Source organism: Amphiura filiformis, chromosome 9 (genome assembly GCF_039555335.1).
Source record: "Amphiura filiformis chromosome 9, Afil_fr2py, whole genome shotgun sequence".
Taxonomy (NCBI): Eukaryota; Metazoa; Echinodermata; class Ophiuroidea; order Amphilepidida; family Amphiuridae; genus Amphiura; species Amphiura filiformis.
The window spans coordinates 35,297,597-35,319,311 of NC_092636.1; the positions used below are offsets into that span (position 1 = coordinate 35,297,597).

The 21,715-nt window shown below is 36.0% G+C and overlaps 1 protein-coding gene across 1 annotated transcript in view; it reads right to left on the reverse strand.

Annotated features, from left to right (window-relative positions):
- Window positions 1-129: 129 nt before the first annotated feature.
- Window positions 130-21,715, reverse strand: part of LOC140160057 (IgGFc-binding protein-like) — a 37,163-nt gene continuing 15,577 nt past the window's right edge. Inside the window, exons 6-23 of the mRNA XM_072183327.1 lie at window positions 19,058-19,183; window positions 18,511-18,669; window positions 17,973-18,132; window positions 17,238-17,429; window positions 16,165-16,421; window positions 15,159-15,336; window positions 13,773-13,886; window positions 12,677-12,891; window positions 10,644-10,754; window positions 9,115-9,252; window positions 6,933-7,095; window positions 5,922-6,098; window positions 4,751-4,959; window positions 3,782-3,959; window positions 2,543-2,656; window positions 1,597-1,814; window positions 663-785; window positions 130-186 (exon numbers count right to left, since the gene is read on the reverse strand). Coding sequence (XP_072039428.1) covers window positions 130-186; window positions 663-785; window positions 1,597-1,814; window positions 2,543-2,656; window positions 3,782-3,959; window positions 4,751-4,959; window positions 5,922-6,098; window positions 6,933-7,095; window positions 9,115-9,252; window positions 10,644-10,754; window positions 12,677-12,891; window positions 13,773-13,886; window positions 15,159-15,336; window positions 16,165-16,421; window positions 17,238-17,429; window positions 17,973-18,132; window positions 18,511-18,669; window positions 19,058-19,183 — 2,889 coding nt within the window. The remainder of the gene's footprint in view (window positions 187-662; window positions 786-1,596; window positions 1,815-2,542; window positions 2,657-3,781; window positions 3,960-4,750; window positions 4,960-5,921; window positions 6,099-6,932; window positions 7,096-9,114; window positions 9,253-10,643; window positions 10,755-12,676; window positions 12,892-13,772; window positions 13,887-15,158; window positions 15,337-16,164; window positions 16,422-17,237; window positions 17,430-17,972; window positions 18,133-18,510; window positions 18,670-19,057; window positions 19,184-21,715) is intronic.

The window sequence follows — 21,715 nt, forward strand, 5'->3', positions numbered from 1 at the left end:
ATCTGTAAACAAATCATAATTAAACATTTGTAAGGATAATAAAAGGAAAAAGGAAAACAGGATTATATCATGGTGTGGCTTTATCTTTCATGCAAAATTACCCTGGTGTACAGAATTCCGATGTTGGGATCATACAACTTCATAATATGAGTTCCTCAAGAAAGGTATTTCTGTTGACTTTGATTTCTGTGAATTGTACAATTTACAAGCTATTGAAATTCTTTCTAAGTTTAAACTTAACATACCAATGTAAAGAGCCTATACCATGCCTGGCCGTAAAAATCTCATACAGACAATAAATAAGCATACATTACTATACATAACAGACAAACAAAAAGAAAGAGAAAGACAAACAATTGACAACCACAGTGAACATGTTATACTACTTCGGCAATAGAACCAAATTAGTTTGATTTTTCGATCGACCATGATGCTTGGTCGATCCGTATTATTTATCAAATTAATTAATTAACAGTTGTTGATTGTGATTACATATGAATCTGTGCATGTAATGATAGTGACCAATACAAATTTACCAGTAATTCTCATTAATTAGTTGATCGTCCATTAATTACAAGCATCGAAGCAGCATTGACGGTCGGTACAAAGATTGAACCAATTTGGCTCTGGTGCCTTAGAAAGCCTTCTAATAAGTGACTTACCAAAGAACCAGCACTTTGCCTGATGGTAGCTATCTCTATCCCATTGCCATGCTTAAGACTGATTGTTGGGTTTTCTTGTACACCATCTACATACACAACTAGATCTCTCAACATAGTCACAATCTGAGAATAAAAGGTAGAAAAATAGTTATTAATTTATAAAATGTGAAGAGTAGAATTTTTGTACTACCTATTGATATTGATATTATGTTAGGAATGATATTGTGACATATGACACTATTTTGTGGGATATAATTACACACAGTATCTATTACTTAGTGAGTTCTAGGTTCTCAATTCGGGTCTCAATTATCTATACCTGAATAGCTGAAAATTATAAAGCATCAAGCTACTATAGTGTTTTTGCTCTCAGTGAGTCAGTGATGTCAGTGCGCATGCAGCTTCTAATAGCGTACATCCGCTCAAGCGCTGATGTACATAAGCATGCATTTATACACATCGCATAGATACGTGTGTAAAACAACTGCCTAATATATGCTGATGTCACTGACTTGCTGAGAGGGAAAAAATATCTCCATTATCAGAAGATGAATTTCGACAGTAGTCTCTTTTAGTACAAGTTGTTGTGAAAGAGGACTGAGTAAATGACAGAGAGAAATAGACAAAGTGACATATACAAACACAGAATGATAGAAATGTTATGAGCATTAGTTAAGAAGTGCAGGTATCTACAACTGGATGCACTATGTGGATGATATCACAAGGCATTGTGTCCCACTATTGAGCAAGTAGACTGGACTCACATTCTCACCCCAACAGGCTGAATAGGGCCAGGTATTCATCCAATGTTTTGCATCCACTTCACCTCTGAAGTAAAGCTTGTCACTATGTACAATTGTACATGTGGGGGTTGGGGGCCAGTGTGTGTAGATATGTCAATGTGTGCAAACATGTCAATGTGTGGTGTACTTACAGATCCTTCAAACATGACTTCCACTTCTTTTGTCACAGATGTCAGTGGGTTTCGTCCATATGGCTCATTTCTTTGTATAACAGTAAAATCAGGTGGGGTATCCCCTGCAACATTACACCTCTGTGCTAGTATGTATTCACATGGTCCCATGAAATCAAACATGGTACCATCAAAGCTGATATAATGTGGGTCTCCCCAGGCAGTACAAACATGCAGAGCTGAAAAAAAAACCAGGAAAGTTAATCTGTGTCCTCAGAAAAGATATAGTATTTCCTTGAATAGTCGCCCCTTCAATTAAATGCCCCCACCACTTTTTTTAACCAAGATGTTTCAAAAATACTGATATTTCCATGCTATCTTGTGTAGTAAGCTTACCAAGGTGCACACATGTTTGCTAATGGCATTGATAATTGGAGAAAATCTGGACGTAAACTCGGAAGTGAACCGGAAGTCATCATTCCTAAGTACATAGTTTGTCATTTCAGCATGTGTTTTTAGCTTACTTAATAATTTTAACGGGAATTATCGTTCTAAAAATGACCTCTAATAAACGCCCCCGTTTTGGAAACGGGGGTCGACTATTCGAGTAAATACGGTATGAGAATGTAAACACACACTGTCAAAACAGATACCATACCTGAAAAGATGCCCTAAAAGCTTCTCTCCACAATTTTCCCAGAAAACATTTGTTTGGTATGAAGAAAGGAGCCAAAATACACCTCTTTATAATATATGCCTTTTTGGTATGGGATGTCATATAATGTTACTTGATATAAGATCAAGTATACATGTAGGATGAAATTGTTTTGTAGTGAATAATAAACTTGATATTATACAAAATTGTTCACTCTATGGAAAGCATGTTACAAATAATACCTTTGAATAGTAGAACAATTGTTACAACTTTGCCTATGATTTCTACATGTGTTTTTTTTAACCAATTTACCTATATCACAATTTTGTCCAGTGAATCCAAGAGGGCATGTACATATGTATTCAAGATCTGTGGTGTGATGGCAAACTCCTCCATTATTACATGGCTCATCTCCGCAAGGGTTACCTGTGTGTGGAATGAAATAAAAATCATTTCAGATTAATAGCTATTAACAGAGCAAGTTATTCTTCCTTGTATTAACACACAATAACGATTCCCACCTCATGGTGTGGAGCATACAATATGATACCAGTGAAAGCCATATTATAACATTTACTGAAGTGGACCCCCTTAATATTTTTCTCATGTTTTTACATGATTGTTATGTACTTTAGTAAACTATACTCTGCAAAAATCAAGACTCTAGATGCTGTAGTTTTTTCAAAATCTGAAATTTTGAATAAAATGCAGGAACAGTCGTTTTATTATTACGATGGAAATATTAGTTGCGATGTCCATAACACAGTATGTACATGGCGTGCGGGCAGTCATGACATATCAAAAGATCTCACACAACTCACGTTTGAATGAGTGACTCGCATTGGTGACATATGCGCTGATATCAAATAGCGATTTTCTTTGTATTGCCGGCCCCGTCTGTTTGGGCCCAAATTAAAAGAGGACATATCTGATAGTGAAAACAAACATTTTATATAAAAAAAAATACAATTCTATTTCTTATGGAAATATCATAATATGACTTTAACTTTCCACAGCAGAAACACATTACTGTGAAAATTGCTCATGCACCGTATGTTCAGTGTACCATTGAACTAATTTGATGTACCCAGTCAGGACCAGAAAGCAGAAAGCAGAATTCAGTACTTTGGGAACATATAGCAAATATTGAGCAGAGATATAAACCATATTTTAAAGTTTAAAATAGAATCATACCAGTTTGTGGATTGGCTACTGCTCTGTAACATAATACAGTGATGCACACAAAGCAAATTGTCTTTAATGCTCTGCGTGCTAGCCATAAGCTTCAACATAAAAAGTCCAAGTTTTGAGATATTTTCTCAAAATATCAAGAGCTATCTAAAGAACCACTGAACCAATACTAGGCTTGTTTGTACTCATTTTAATGCATTTTTCATGTTGATTCCAAATATGGTAATGAAAATTTACAATTCTGAAATTTTTGAAATTTTGAATTTTTGAAAAAACTTGTCGTCTGCAGTCGACACCCGCGTGGAGAGAATTAACAATTGAATTTAATATGTGAGCGAGATAGATGTATATCTTCCTTACCCATACATGTGAATCCATCCCCAACATAGTTCTCATTACATCTGCAGCCTAGCACTCCATCAATGACATCACACGCAGCATTGATATCACACCCATTTTCTTCATTGCATCTCACTTCTCCATTGATGAGACACACACAGGATTTGGTACAATCTGGGGTGATGAATTCTTCACCAAGCTGTAAAACAAACACAATTCTTTACTAATGATGTTAGATTCATACAAGGTGACGTAAATTTAAACATTTCTAGTTTTAAAGACTTGCTAAACACTATTATTAAGATCTACTCACAGTACCTGCAGCATTAGCTTAATCTTTACCCTTTTCTTTATAAGATTTTAGCAGCAAGAATGTTTAGATTTTAGCAGAAAGTCTATCATAATAGTAGCTAACTCATGTTTATGTCACCCATTTTACATTATTTTAACACAAAATGCGCAAAGTATATTACAAAATTTGTGTCCTATTATAATATGCTGTGGGAGGTTTGCCAATCCTGCCCTACGTCAAGTGTGAATTATCCTCACAGTATACACCAGCACCTACTTACAGTGGAACGAGTCAATATAGGTTACAGTACTGATCAAAGGTCTTTGACTTTTCTAGTGGTGTGACATGTGATGCAAAATTGACACCCATCGGCCATACCCAAAACATGTTTATCCACGGCCCCAAGGAAGAATAACCTAGGGTTGAAGTGGGCCCTCTGTGGCGTAATTAAGTTGAATCTGAATCTGTGGACCCATGTGTTTGTGAGGTAAATGCGTCTACATTTATTTGCATGTCTCCACAGTTGAGACACACAATCGGATGCAAATACAAGTTACCTGACAGAACACTGTTAACTTTGCATGTACATTTGACACACAACTGCATGTGTATTCCACACAAAATATCAGTACTGTAAAAACTGAGCATAACAAAATGTCACAAGTGGTATAATCTCTACATTTATATCTTCAACATACCTCAAAATAATGGCCTTCGTAAAAGCATCCACACTCCTCTTCTCTGACACATAGCTGGTTACTAAGCAACCAACCTGCTGGACACTGGCATCCTTCAATGCATTGAAACAGACATGGGAACTGTGGACTGCCTTCTCTTACATTGGCACAAGTCCTTGGACATGGGCTTACACATGGGCTATATTCAAAACCATCTGGACAGGTTATGGCTGAAATGTGAAAGAGAATAATTATTATTTACAAAATGTCCCGCTACTAAATTTAGTAATCTTTCCAGGCCTTGTTGTTTGAGGTATGCAAATGTGATTGGGAATCAATTATTATTATCAGAACTGTGCCTGTGCTTTTATGTCACCACACACCTATATAGAATGATGTACCATAGTACACATAAATGTAGGAGTGTGATTCAAATGAAGCTCCTACAACACATCTGGACATCTTGAGGAGTGTGATTTGTAGCTTGCCTGGATTACGGGTTTGTCAACAGATAACGCCTGACTTGAACTATATTTTATGGCGATGAGATGAAAATATAAAAAAGATAATTCTTTGTTCACAACACTTCACATTCCATGATGTCATACAATGATAAAATAGGAAGTCAACAGGAAGTAAAGATCATACATCAGTCATTCACCAGTATCACACCGCTGATGACGGAGTATGGTTACTGAAATTATTTGGACAAAAACGCGAGTGTTGTTGATTAGTCTTAAACTTCTTTAATGATAAAATAATAGGTTCTACCCCAATTATACCAACATCCATTTTGGTCCAGGACTTAAAGGAGGATTTCATGAGCCAAGCATCCTCTGTTTATTACATTTTTCAGTAGATATCCACGAAAAAATCTAATTCCCACAATTTCAGTTGATTCCGATTTTGCGTTTGCGAATTATGCATAGGCCACTGTTGTAATTTCGTTCTGGCATACCAGAACGCAATTTTTGCTAAACGAATTAATCTGCAAGAAATTTCTGGTACATAAACATTTTCCAGTGGTATAAAAATCTCAACTTTTTTTGGAGGAAAGTGGGGGGATGAGGCTGTGGGTCACAAAATGCCCTTTATTCAACTCAAAACAGGTGAGATTCATAACATTGCTGATTGATAAAATAAATAAATGAATAAAATATTTATTTTCCATGGCAGAGCCAGAAAAACTTACGACATAATGCTGTTGTTCTCCACTGACCAACTGCAATACCGCTGTCCTTGCAATGCCTTTCAAATTGTTCATAATTTTCACAGATGGTATTTTCTGTAGCACACACATCAAATCTACAGGTGGCATACTGGATGTCTGAGAGTGCTCCATATGCTGCAATACAAGCACTGAATGGTCCTGAAACAAAAAGATATACATTAAACCATAAAACCATTGATTTTTATTCTGAATGGGCTTGCATTCAGCTTACATCGCTACTTCAAAAACTGATCTTTCTGGTTGGTAGATAGGTTGGTCAAATTTGATAAATGTTACTTTTCAGGTGGAAATAAAATTCATTAATTACACCATTATTATGTAATTCTATCGGCATCCAACAAATGTATGTAAATGAATTGGCAGCAATGGAGGTGTCAAGTTAAGTCAAACTTGCCAAGAAGAGACCTTTCCCAGTATGGACAAAAATATAGCAAGTCTTTGTATTGAAACAACAAAAGATTGTATTTCCATGGTTTCTGCATATTAAAAAGTCACAATTGTTGATAATATTGAGTTTATTGACTTATTCTTTTTGCTAATAATGCCCTTTTTGTCCGAATATAAAATCTTGTGAACCTAAACAATTCTTATGAAGACTGGAAAAGAGACTAACAAAATCTAAAAACAGATTCCCAGGAATAACATGTGATGATGTACCCTGATGCGATGGAAAATATCATATGGAGAGTGCAATATGCTATTCCAGTTGAAATCCACATATCCCATATGGAAAACATAACCTTAATCTTCCACACAGGGGGTGAAGATTTCAAATGGAGTCACCCATTTAGGCAACCCCATTTGAGATGCACACTCCCTTTGGCGACAAGTAAGGTTGTGTCGTCTATATGAGGTGAATGGATTTCAAATGGAATAACCCAATATTTTCTTGGTTTTGTTAAGTAAAATTTAAAATGAACATTTCAGTGTATACAGATTATTTCACAAACAATAACAGGAACTTTGTTCTACCTGCTTGATCAGTAAGTACTGCACATAGTTCATCTGCCATAGTAGCTAGTTGTCCAGATTGTGCACATGGATCATATCCATCATCTACAGCCTGGGCAACACAACCATCTGGATTATCAGCCCAAATGTGACTATTGCCATAGTCAGATGGTGTACTTGTTGCCTGTCCAGAAAACAATATTATGGTTAAGTAGTAATTGTTAGTTTCATTGTTTCAATTTTATTCATAATTCACATAAAACAGATATATTGAAAAGTAACACAGTAAAGGCCAAACAGGAGGGTTGAGAAGGTACACAACTGGGCTTAAACATCCGCAGGTATATTAAACAACAGCATGATACAACAAAATAAAATCGCATGTTATAAAGGAAAACATCAAAAATATTATATTTTAGAAACAATATTGCATAAAAAAGTTCACAGGGAACGCCCTGAAACAATTGCACTAAAAAGATAACGTACGGTCTAAAACACAGCATTTTTAAATCGACCAGTCATGGCCATATTTTGAGTAAGAACATCAAACTGCACATTGACTCAAAAATTATCGAAGACATGTTTCAATGTTTTTTTTGCTCTTCGGGTTTGTATTGAGGCAACTTCAGTAAAAACCAAAATTGTCATTGGTGCAATACATTCCCGGGCTTCCGAGTTTTAAAGGGTTTCCCTTTGTTTGAGACCATTTGATCATAATAATGGGCGGAAACACAGGAGAGGGGTCGCGTGCCGAGAGCCAATCATAGACGGTTATTTGGGGGACGTGGACCCTCGTCTCAAATTTCATTCCCAGGAAAAACTCACAAGCTGTTTTGATACCGTCCGATGAGGTGATCAAATATTAAAAACCCACCCACCACTCCCAAGGATAGGGCATCATTCCTAACCCTTTTTTGGCAAACTATACAAAATTATATTCAATATGTAATGTTCATTCCAAATTACGCTGTTTGGAAATTGATTTGGGTTGTCCCACTTCATGACAAAAGGCTAAACTTCGGATTTAAGTGTCCGTTCCAAAGTAGGCTGTTTGGAAATTGAATTGGGTTGTCCTAATTCCGGAAATGAGTAATGGTTAGGTCCAAGCCAAAATTAAATTATGCTGTTTGGGAATTGAAGTGGGTCGTCTCACTTCAGGACCGTAAATGGCATCAGATGATATAGCTGTCTGATTGCGTAAAAAGGGTATCAGATGATATTGCTGTCTGATACATATATGATTTCAATGATTGATATTATATTGCTTTTAAAGAATAAGCCAGATGATATAGCTGTCTGAGGCGCTAATGAATTTGAATTTATATCTATTTAAAATATCAGATGATATAGCTGTCTGAATTGATATTAAAAGTATAAAGATAATAGTTACACAGTTGATTTCCTGTCAACTGTGTATACTCAGATAATACAGCCGTCTGAGGTGATATTGAAAGTATGAAGACATATAATTACAGTTGATTTTCTATCAACTGTCTATAGATAAATAAATTATGAGAAGTTCATTGAACTTGATATTTAAAAAATACAAAATGGCCCAGATGATATAGCTGTCTGAGGCGCAAAAAATCACAGATGATGTCGCTGTCTGAGGCGATATTGAAAGTATAAAGAAAAATAAATTACACAGTTGATTTTCTGTCAACTGTCTACATTGAAAATAAATAAGAAAATCGGATGGTATCAATCCAGTGATTGCAAAAAAAAAAATTCCTGCGTGTCGTTGTCGTTATTGCCTCCATAGGACAATTGAAACTAAGGGGAAAATGGAACTCATTACACTTATTAGAGCTTGTGATGAGGCCTCTACTGCCTATTTCAATACAAAATAACATCATAACCCTGTTATTGCAAATCAGCAGTTTAACTAGCATATTTATTTTGTTTGGTAGCACAATGACACAAAAACAATGGCAGTTGTAAATTGTCAGTGGTGGTGCGGCTGGTGCCACAAGGGAATACCCTCCCCCCAATATTTTTTTCCTTGCCACAAACATTTGCCCTATAATGCGCTAGCTTATAATTGACACCTTACTTTAAAAAACCTATTGTATATTTTTCAAACTATGATCAAAAACACCACATAATCTTATTTTGTTCTTTCTATTTAACAAGATATATTTGCCTATATTTCAAATCAAGAAAAATGAATTATCAGTTTTCAGATCTCTTCAAATTGTCTTACCGTATTGTCATCAGTTACTTGTTGATCAAAGTTACCACACAGACCACACATTATACCAAGGTATTGTTCATCTACAATCACATCAACATTGCTAGCACCATTCCATCTTACTGTCAGGCCAAAATAAGAATGAAAGATCTGAAACAAAATGAATAATAATTGGATTAATACACAGACTTATTTTATATCTGTTATAAAGTTTGCACAATGTGTCAATTTTGTTCCATTGTTCTATCAAATTTTTATGATGAAAAATATTGCATGAGATAATACACACAGGTAACTCTGCTGTATCTATTTTAAAGGCCTATTTAGCAATTTGCTCATTCTAAAAATCTGAAAACTATAAAAATTCAGTTTTTTGCACTTTTGTTAGTATCATAGATGTGCTAGCATAGCCTGCTAGTCGTTAAGCTAAAACCTGTGTATTAAAGACAAAACAGGACATCTTACATGAAACTGTAATATCTCTAAGTAGAGAAAATGGCGACATGAATATGAATGGAACTTCAACTTTGTCAATTTCTGCTTTTTTCCTTGTTTTTTGTCAAATTTTTCATTTCAAAAATACCTAATGACTTGTCCTTCACTTTTGAGTAATTTATACACAATTTATTTACACTTTTGCTAGGGGTTCTTGCCTGTGTTCACAACAAGAGTAAGAATGTGTGAAAATCTTCACATTTTAGCTAAAATGCTGGTCCAATACAGAAGATTGTCACACATTCTGACACTTACTACTGCCAAAGCAGCTTCCAACTACTTAATAAGGCTTGAATAATACAATGTCACATTATCCTATTTTGAGACTGCTAAAAGTAGATACTGAATGTATCGTATCTGACAGAAGTTTGGTTGTTAAGATCAAAATTTACCAGTGGGATACCGTGGCCGCCCCTACCCCAGGGGGCTGAAGAAAATTCAATTTTGCCGCCCCTTCCTCAACAGCCCAAAAAGGTTGACCAAATTTTTTTTCAGTGGTTTGAAAAAGTGAAGAGAGAAAAAAAAAAAGGATTATCAGCGCTAGCGCCCTAAAAGTAACACATTTTGATGTATAGTACAATTTTTTCCAAATTTTTTTATACTTTTCACAATTGTTTCTGCCCTTTTTCTTTACTAATTCTTTTTGCCGCCCCTTCTTCTTCTGCCGCCCCTTCGTTTGCCGCCCCTTCGTTTGCCACCCCTTCTTCTTCCGCCACCCCTTCGTTTTTGCCGCCCCTGCTTTTACCCTGGGGGGCTGTCGCCCCCAAAGCCCCCCAAAAAATATGCGCATGTTTACTTTGTATTAACTATATTTTATGACTCAGCAAAACTAATGTGTTGCATGATAGGGTTATTACATGAGTAAAAAAATAGTAAGTGGAAAGTTTGGACTTATAAGAGCTTTAAAAAGCCTCTGAATAATGTTTTGAAATTATTATGTAAATAATATGTAAATTAGCTCTCATCACACTGTTTTAGGGGCCAAAGATGTAACATTTCAAAATCTTTTTTAAACTATGCAAAATAGTGCAATAAGAACAACTTACCAATTCATTTCCACTTGTCACACCAACTCCAGGTAAAATCTGCACTGGTGTACCTGTATTCACACCATCAATTTGTAATACTTTGCCTCGCAACATTGATATAGTGATATCCTGAAACGATAAAAAAATATTATGTATATAATTTACTGCATAAACTTCACAATACGATGCGCCACCAGCAGTTGCTTTTGGTAGTCAAATTTTCAACTCTAGAGTCGACATCGCTGTTCTAGCTGCTATTGAATTTTCATGTGAGTGTGATAATAAATATGTTAAAAACAGCTCCACGAAGGATTCCCTGTGATCAATACATAGAAAATGGATCTACTATAATAGTTGTAAATTGTTGTTTTAGTGTGCATTCGCATGTAACATCATTATAATGACATTTAAACCCACAATGATGCATGTTCCTGTATTGTATTTGTATTACGCGGGCTTTGGATGTCGAATCATTGTCCCATGATGCACTGCATATTTTGGCCTTGTCCCAGCGACCGCTGGAGGCGCATCGTATTGTGAAATGAGAGAATTGACACAATAGGATTATGGCTACAATATGTAAAATCTATATCAGTTGGGTAATGTCTCTGATGTGGTTAATACCATAGAATTAAATAATCAAACGATTAGTACATAGATATCATTGCGTATCCTTTGTTTGTTAGGCATCCGCACTTGTCTTATTTTTGTTGTGTTTTGGGGTGTTTTTTTTGTAGGGTGGTGCAACACTTTCCAGGCATTTGTCTTCTGTTGCATCTCCTTGTGTTTTTTAATTATTTTGGTGTTATATCATACTTTTGAAAGAACTAAAATGAACTGAACTGATATATATTAGTTTTATTCCCAAATGAAAGATCCCCAAGCCAACTACAATGTTTTTATAAAGCCAACTTGAAAATTTTATTAAATTCTAGTTGCCAATTGTATGTATTTTCTACACTAAATTACCCAATTTGAACCTGAATTACAGAAAATGTTAAATAAATGTGTTTATAAGTGTTCCTATGTAATAATTTCAGCCAAAGTGAAGGGTGCAGCATCTGTGTTTCTTGTTGCGTCTGTTTAAGATTCATATGTGACTTTCATTCTCAGAGCTTTATTTTGCTGAAAACCCCATCATTAGACTTATGGTTCCAGAGATATGACCATTTCAGTGTTGCTCAGAACAATAAAATACATACAGGATGTTGAATACTATTTTAGGTTATATAACAAAATCATATTCCTGACAGCCGACTCATTTTGCTTGATCACATCACATAATGTCATTATATTTTAATAGCATGAAAAACAGTCAGTTCTGCTTTCAAAAGATTTATACAATCATGCAATATTGCCATTTTTGTAATCACCAGGAATATGATGAGGGAATCCTTTTTCATTATTGACTACATCCTCTCCTCTATAACTAAGACACACTTCTGAATCATCAACAGGGTATGTTTGAGAGCGTGGCGCAATGGTTAAGGTACTTGCCTTTAGTGCATGAGGTCCCGGGTTCGATTCCCGGCGGTGGCGATTTGCTGGGATATTGACTTTGAAAAAAAAGTCTGAAATTAATTGGCAACTTCTGTAGATTAAATTCAGACTTCCGCTCTCCCATGGTTCATTTAGAATTGGGTAAATGAATCATGAAAGTACTCCGCCCTTCGGAGGGGACGTTAAGCCGTCGGTCCCGTGTACAGAGAGTCATACCTGTACATGTATCTCACAGCCAGTTTCAAAAAGAGTAGGGTGTGAACCCCTGACTGTTCCCACCCCGTCCCGGTGTTCACATGGACCCCAATGGAAATAAGCTTCAATAGAGGCTTTCTTGGGTTATCCAGGGTTTTCAAAACCCGAACAAATCAAATCAAAAATCAAATCAAATTGACATTTTGAGAGTTTAAATTCTTGATTTGATATTTCCACCTCAATTTTCAGATAATTTATTTTTTCATGAAAATAATGAACATTTGAGCCTTAAGGAAAAAGTGATGCGGGTGGGTGATGGGAAACTTGGAATCATCATTCGTAAGCCTAAAACTCACCTCATTAATCAAGTGTATGTGCACTTCCCTTGTGGAAGACACCATAGCATTATTAGGTGGTGCATCATTGTTGACAAATATCTCAAATGGATGGTCCACATTGGCACCATTACAAGTTGCTGCTAAGATATACCAACAATGACCTTGGAAATCATATGGTGCTCCATCAAATGTCAGGTAGTGTGGGTCACCGTATGCAGAACAAATACCGCCAGCTGAAAACAACAAGTATAAAAACATAACTTAAAAATTCAAAACCGTAAGGCCAAAAAAAAGAAAGTTTGTCTCAGACACCCACACACATTGTTATGTGAACTCCAATTAATGTAAGTGTTACGCGTTGGCTGTCAAATTTAGTGTGTTTTTTTTCTTTCATATGTTCAATTTTGTTTTTGATATTTTCAGTATCATATTACGATCCAATTTTTTGCAGTTTGTTTGTTTTTTGTACATATTTCGCCATGATTGTAAAAGAGACAAATAAAACTATTTATTATGTATATTATGATTTGTTTTTGAATATCACAAAGTATAAACATAGTGCCTTGACTGTAAAAAAAAATTGTATAGGACACCTACACATCAACTGCACCCCTACTTGTAAGACCCATGAAACAAGGACATCAAATTTGAAATGAAACCCTTGACACAAACACACATACAGTCACACCCCACCATTCATACTCGGCCTTATTATCATTTACAGCTTTTGGGCAAATGTTCATCTTACTGGATGTGCCATCCATATCAACACAGCCACATTCCTCAGAGCTCATTTTCTAAAAAAAAGCACTGCACTTAGCTTTTTTTACCAAATGTGTCTGAGACAGACTTTCTTTTTTGGCGACCTAAAGCAATCTGTCCCTTCAAAAAACTGGGCTATTCCATATAAATGACCTTAATCTCCCACTCAGGAGGTTTAGATTTCAAATAGAGTTACCCATTCAGGTGAAAAGAAGGAAGTGATAAAGAGAAGAAAGGATCAGAGAGGATGAAGGTGAACAAGAGAGAGGGGGAGAGGGAGAGGCAGTCAGATATATAGAGAACAATTATGTTATTATTTTTATAACATCTAATTTTGTGATAGTCTGCTCACCAATCTCACAGTTGTGGCCAGTCAAACCTCTTGGACAAATACAGGTATATGTTAACCTATCATCATTAGCATGGCATTCACCGGTATTACATGGCTCATAGAAGCATGGATCAACTAGAAGATGAACACAAATAGAGAAGACAAAAATGAACAAATTTTGTAATAATGCCCTGCGTGCTGGCTAGACTTTAACATAAAAAGTTCAAGTTTTGAAATATTTTCTCTAAATATCAAGAGCTATCTCAAGAACCACCAAACCAAAACTGGGTTTGTTTGTACTCATTTTAATGCATTTTACATGCTAAATCCAAATATGATCACAATAATGTACAAGTCTAACATGTTTTAATTTTAAAAACTTTTCAACTGCAGTCTGTATGGAGAGGGTTAAATTGAATACCTGAGTGGAAGAAGGGCCCAACTCCATCAAAACTGTTTTTGAGATATTAAGAAAAAACTTAATATTTGGAAAAGTTTTATAGGCAGAACGTTTTTATCTTCAGGGGACCTTTAATACATGAACATACAATAGTACATACATTCGAAATTATATATGATGTTTCCATGGCAACGGTACAGGTCTCAATACGAGCTGGAGTTGGGCCCTTCTTCCACTAATATACCACAAGTACCAGTTCTGTGTTATAAATAGCTACAGAAATTAGATAATCACCATTAATTGCACAAGTAGAACTCATGTAATAGGTTGGCAAGAAAATTTATTGTAGTGAAAAGCAGATTTCATGGATGAACAAAATTCCTCTTTAACACTATATTTGTGGAAGAAGGGCCCAACTCCATGGAGTTGGGCCTTTCTTCCATGAAAACCATGATTAAGTGTACGTGGAAGACTATTTGGAGAGTGGATTTTGGCTCATCCTTCACATACAAGGAAGATCAGTCTGCTGGCAATAAAATGCTGGGTCTAACTCATTTTTGTAAAAAATTGGAGTTGGGCCCTTCTTCCACTCAGGTATTCAATTAATATGGAGATCAAAATAACAAGGTGTTGTCAAGATCTGTTCTTGTATGAACAACATGGTGAATGGTGAATTGGCAAAACAATGAAGGGCACTATTATTTAATCTTTCAGTATGGTTATAATTAAAAGTTGTTCCTGATATAATTTTTTTTTAAAGATATTAGAATGCACATATATCTCTTAGATTTAATCAATCGCAAATAAATAGGTCCATTAAGCAATTACTCATCTTATAAATTTAAAATACCCTACGTGTGTTACCTGTGCAAAAATGTAAATCTGACTTCAACTAAAGGAATCTAATACTTTATCATTTTATTAAAATAAAGGCCTGAAGATTGAAGTACTGTGATCACATAACATCTTTCATAATGTATAATATGTCAACTTTTCAACAGACTTACTTGAGCACACAAAGCCATCACCAACAAATGGTGGAGGGCAAGCACATCCATAGATACCATCATGTACATCACACTCAGCTTCACAATGACAGTCTAGTGGCATACACTCCAAGTCACCTGCAGTCTCTTCACAGGTACATATCTCATTACAGCCTTCTCTTATGACTGAGTCACCAAGCTGTGTGAAAATTAAACCATTTATTCATTTGTTTGTTATATGTGACGTGTCATGTCAAAAGGAGACACTTTTGGGCAGGTTATCAATTTTGAGGTTTTTACATATCTTAAATATAGAGATATTTTGCTCCAGATCGCCATTTTACCCAATGAAATCGCACATTCCTAAGCGAACATATTGAGTTCCTAAGTTGTGGTATTATAAAACTGGAAATTGAGATATCGGCCTTTAAAAATATTATTGACAATGTTGAGAATAGGAATTACCTTGGAAAATGTCTCAAAAATATGCCAGTTATATTCCGGTCTGAAACTATCAGACAATATTTTAAACATTAATAACATAACAAATTCACAACAAACCGAAATTGTGAAAAAATCACCCCGGACAGATTTTGGGCTATTTCTCCATTTACGATCCTGCCCAAAAGTGTCTTCTTTTGACATGACACGTCACATATATTGTCCAATCATTTGTTCAGTCTTTCTCAACTTTCCTGGTTCAGGGCAAGTGTTCTATAGGGTCCACAACTTCCCCTGATACTTTTTAAAATAAGTCGAACAATATTTTATGAAATGTGAAAATGTAAAAAGGTAAGTATAGCCCTATTTGTTTTACACCTGTGGACCAATTTATAGCATCACACATCATTGCATTCAGTCTCAATGGTTAATTGTATAAGAAAAGAGGCCATTTTAAAAGTTGCACCTGAGTCCATAGAAGTCAGGTTTTCTTTAACAAACACAGAATAGACCTGACACACCCCACCATTCATACTCGACCTTATCACTAATTCATTTACAACTTTTGGGTAAATGTTCATCTTACAGGAATATATGTGCCATCCATATCAACACAGCCACATTCCTCAGCAGGTACACATCTATCACTGCTCCATATCCGCCCATCTACACATTCACATCCTGGTACACAGTGTTCTAGGCATGTAGATCTCATGTGGGCTAGCTCTTCAGGTGTAACAGGTGGCAATTCTAAATCGGCATCCTCATAAAGATGTGCAAGACAATGGTCAGGACATTGTGCTGTGCAGTGTTTGTACACAGATCCAAATGGACAAGATGGTGCTGTGGCGTAAAATGATAATATGGAAATCATTAAACTAATGAGTGTGAGTAAGTGAGTAAGTGAAATAGTATATAATGGGTAAATTAGTGAGTGATTGAATGAGTGAGCATGAATGTGAGTGAGTGGTGGATAAATGAGTTATAGAGTGAGTGATTGAGTGTGTGAGTGTAGGGGTGGTGCATGGGTGGGGGTGAGTGGGGGGTGTGTGTATGAGTGTAAGGTGGTACTGGTATGTATGAGGAGTGAGTGAGGCAGTCAGTATGTATGTCAGTGAGCAACAACTCATTTAATTAGAGGTTTTAAAATAACTGGGCATCAGTTGTTTGGAGGGGATTTTGAAAAATCTTAACATTTTGCCTTTTGAACAGAGAAAAATCCAAGGTTCAAGCAAAATGTGTAGATTTTCACAATTAGAATTAGATTAGATTTAGATTTTCAAAATGCCCGACACATAACTGATGCAAAGTTATTAACCACTAACAACCAATTACAGCAGCACAAAAGCACAAATATGGCAGTTGAACTATTCTGGCACATAGGAGGCACACATGCATAAGTCATTTGTGTTGCAAAATCCATCGCTATGTCACACATGGAAATCACTGATGGATATCAACAACCTCTGCGCCTGTGTCATCTATTGAGCAATTTAATTGGGACGTTTTTATGGTGTGATACATTAAGGTTATGAATGGGTCATTGTTGTTGTTTCAGTAAAAAGCACTGCAGGTACATTGTGTTGGTTGATGAGATGCAGTGTGCACGTGTTGCAGCATGTGATAACTTTTGGCATAAATCAAATCTTTTTATCTTACCACATAAGTTGTCAGTTCTCCATTCATATGTATTGACATCAGCTTCTCTGCATGCTAAGTCATATGCTTCAATGTCTGTACATAGAGCTGCTTTACTAGGCCATGTTGCACAGAGATCATACTGACAATTGTCAAAGAATTCTGTAGGATCTACATTTGCATCTACACCATCATGACACTCTCTGAATGGTCCTAATAAAATACAGAAAACAAATACATTGATTCTGTAGAACTTTTCTCTAAAGATTTGAAGCATGTAATTAATGTATCAACTGAAATGTATGGTGGAATTTCTGATCAGTGTATATCATTTAATAAAATAATAATAATAAATGAGATTTATAAATGGCCTTACAAACAAATCTCAGCACACTCTTCAGTTTATAAAGCTGATCAAAAGGAAAGAGAGCATTAACGAGAACAGAGCACGAAAACACAAGGAGGAAGGAAAATGTGTGCAAAATGTAAAACAAACATTTTCAAGATTATATCAAAATGACATCTAATAAAGTACATGACCTATGACTTGGCTGTATACATCTAAAAGGAAATTGGGTCTGGTAAAACATGGTAAAGTTACGTTGTCCATAAGATATTTAAAGTGTTAAAAGTTTACAGTTCATTGACACAAACAGATGCAAACACATTTATGAGCTGTAGTTACAGGTGCAGAGTGGATGCAATATCTAGTTGTTATCATCACAATACACAGTACAGTTCAATAGATAGCCATACCTGCATCATCAGTTATTATTCCACATAGATCATTAATCTCATTTTGGTCATCAGCTGATAGGTCTGCACATGGGTTATAGCCATCAGGAGGATCTACACCTGATGTACAGTCATTAGGATTCACTATCCAACTATCACCAAACTCAGCATCAGAAGATGCCTATAATAACAGAAAATGAAAATAACCATTACAGTATGTGGTATGCTCTTGTATCTGAAATATGTTTTTTTTTTTGGAATATGAGCAAAAACATAGTAGTTTGGTGGTACAACACCCCAGGAAGTTCTATGGGCCACTGTGCTACACATTTTGCTCTTAGAATCCAAATTACTGCAGCAATTTACTTCAAAAGTGGCAAAATGTTTGGATGATGGACCTCATTGTGAGGTACAAGACATCATGCATTACAATAATAACACCCATCTTTCGGTGCAGAACCATATTGGACCTAAGTAGTATCCCTCCCGTGTGCCCCTCTGATTTCTCTAACTTAAAAAAATAAATATGTTTAAACCCCCTTCATCTTGTTACACTTACCTCAGTCATGTCTGGTTTGACTCTATCATCAGCAGGTCCATCATTACCATTATCACCACATAATCCACACATCCTATCCTCATACACATCTGATATGTAGACATCAACATCATACACACCATCCCACAGTACCTCCAGACCAAAATCTGTCATAAGATGCTGAAATATTAGTAGAAGAGATCAGAATAAGTTACATCAAATTAGAAGCAACATAAAGTGCTCCCATGTAGCACTTTTGCATCCATAACAAGCAAAAAGGGACAGCTTTAAAACCTAACCACCGGTTGACAGCCGCTGCTCTGGCAGAACCGGTGGTTTAAGCAGGTTCTATTGTTCTGAATATAGAAAGCAGGCCCAATCGCTGGTTCCACCAGGGTACCGACAGTCAAGTTTTGAAGACATTCCTAATCAAAGTATGAGATGCACCCTATTTACATCTATAAAAGATAATAAAATAATGATGCAAAAATATACATTGAACTAAATCTGTCTCATTCTCTTGGTTTTTTTGTGTGTGTGTTTTGGTTTTTTTGCCAGTCATACTTACCACTCTTGGGCCATTAAAGATGGAAAATCCTGGGTAATGAAGAACTGTATTTGGTGGCATTACAGTTACTGGTGTCCTTCCCACTACTCCAACTCTTACAACTTTGCCTTGTAAAAACTCAATGTCCTAGTGAACAAAATGAATACAAATTTAATGGAGAATTAAGAAGTATATGTGACATGATCTGCTCCATGGGGGGCCAAAGGAGGCATATTTGAAAATTGAGTTACGTACTATTATTATTAACTTGTAGTAACATTAGGCTATCATATACTGAAAACACCAAATGTTACGAGGTTTTGTGATGTGTAATTTCTTATATATTTTGTTTTTTACTCCATATTTTTGCCTTTATCTCAGTTTCAAATTTGCCACCTTTGGCCCCCATGGACCAGATCGTGTCACATATAAACAATACATACATCATGCAGATTCATTTTGATCTGAGCATTTTAATTGTCTCCTTACGTATTATATGGTTCTGAAACACTAACAGCTTTCTGAACTGATAATCTGTTGGTTAGTATTAAGTGTAATGCATTCGTCAATTGCAGTCCGGCTCCTGGGTACCCGGGGCACTACGGGGCAGTCGGCATCAACTCGCTTTCGAAAAATCGAGTAACTGACGCCTTCCGACGGGCACTCGCCGAATACCCGCAATGCGGGCAATATTTGATGACGAAGTTTCCGACGAAGTCTCGGGCCCTATACCCGGGGAAATTGTGCGTGTCCCGCCGACCTCCCGACGAAGTCCCCGCCAGACGTGTCAGTCAGTACCGTGCTAGATAGCGACTCATCATCATCATTTTAGATAAAAGAGTTTCTGAGCTGTATTTGTTGTCAACGGCATGTGACAAACATCCCGCAACACGCTCTGTGTGTGCTTTGTGTATATTTATGTGTCACACGTTATATGAATATTTAATGAGATGGGATATCGGTTGAAATCCCACAAAAGTCCTAGAAAAATATTTTTAGAAACCATGCAAATAAATTGCATGTACGATATTGTTCGTCGAACAGTTATTAGAATTGAAAAATGATTTTTTTAAATGTGATTTTGGAAATTAATTTCAGCGAGTTAAATCACAAAAAAGGGCACAAAATGTGAATAGCAAAACAGCAGCGCCTGATACACGGATTTTCTTGAAGTAAAAGTTGTAGAATAAACCTGAGATGATTATCACAGCTTCAATAAACTATTCTGCTTTGTCATATTCGAATAGAAAGCTATAAAATGTTTAAACGATCAGGAGCCAGCAATATTTCGGCTAGTTCCAAACAAGGTCAATCGGGAAAACGGAGCAATTTCGATCACGTGCAAATCGCGCTCTGATTGGCTAACATGCATGGGGAGTTCAGACACAGGTCAAAGGTTGCGTGACCACCAAAACTTTGTTTGTTGACAATTTGTGTGGACACACCATGGTCGAATTAAGTTGAAAAAAGAGACTGGGTGGTAGGAAAATGAGCATCAAAACCCTTCTGCCCTCAATGTTTAATAATATTTGCGAATTCGCTATATAAATGTCAATAATTTCATTGTGCGACTACAACTTGTTTTAAGCATCGCACGTAGTATGTGTATTGCCATTGATTGATGTCCGATTGTGATAAAATGCATTGCCGATTTTATGAATACAATTGAATGTGATTGAGGACATGTTTGGGAAATCTTGCCTTAAACTTGTCTTAAATTAATCAAGTTCAATTTTTCAATTTTCTTGTTCGTTTGTTTTTTACACCTTTTGAAATTGAATTTCTAACATTATTTTATGTTTATATTAATTTTGCCTTCACATTTAATTTGCATTTTGCACTTGCTTGTTCAGAGTTTACTGATAGTGTTGGCGTATTATGGTCTTGTGCGACTGCCGAAGAACTCTTGTAGTAGTTTTGACATTTTGAAGTCAAAACTGGACCACACAAACCTTGCCCCTAACACACTAACTTTAGGTCCGAAACTACTACTAAGCATTGAAGCAAATATCGGACTGGCAATTTATAAGAAGGAAGTAATGCTTTCCTTTTGCCGCATGACATATCCAAGAATATGTACCAGAAACTGAGTGTTCTCGTCAAGCTGAAGTCAATGCTTGTAGTAGTCGCAGTCATAAATACTGGCTCAGATTGTCTGCCGCTTTGATGGTGATTTTGAGTAACTCTGCAAGCCAAACAATACCAAAAAAAATCTGACTGCGTCAAGCCAATTACCCAAATACAAATTGAACTCAACTTGGGAGTGCCGTTAGAACTTTGAAACAGTAAAATCGTTCACGGAGCAGCACTGCAAGCGGCAAACACTCAATGAAACCAGCATAAGGCTAAACAATGAAATGTTATGTCTCAGAGCTTTTTGCACATTCTTGTTTTTCCTAGCAGGCTCATATAGGTTTAAGTTTTTAAAAGGAGAAAAAAAAATGGATTCGCATTCAATTTTGAAATCGACATGTGCTTTGAGACATAACATTATTTTGTTAGTCTTGCTTCCCTCCTTTTCTTGTATAAATGCAAAACAAAATGTTTAAATTGTTGTCAAAGTTGTTTATTATGGACAATGACTTCTAAAATTTACAAAAATAACAAACACTTGAGTACAGAATTTATAATTCAATTCAATTCAATTCAATTCAATTTATTCAGCAAATATAATATACA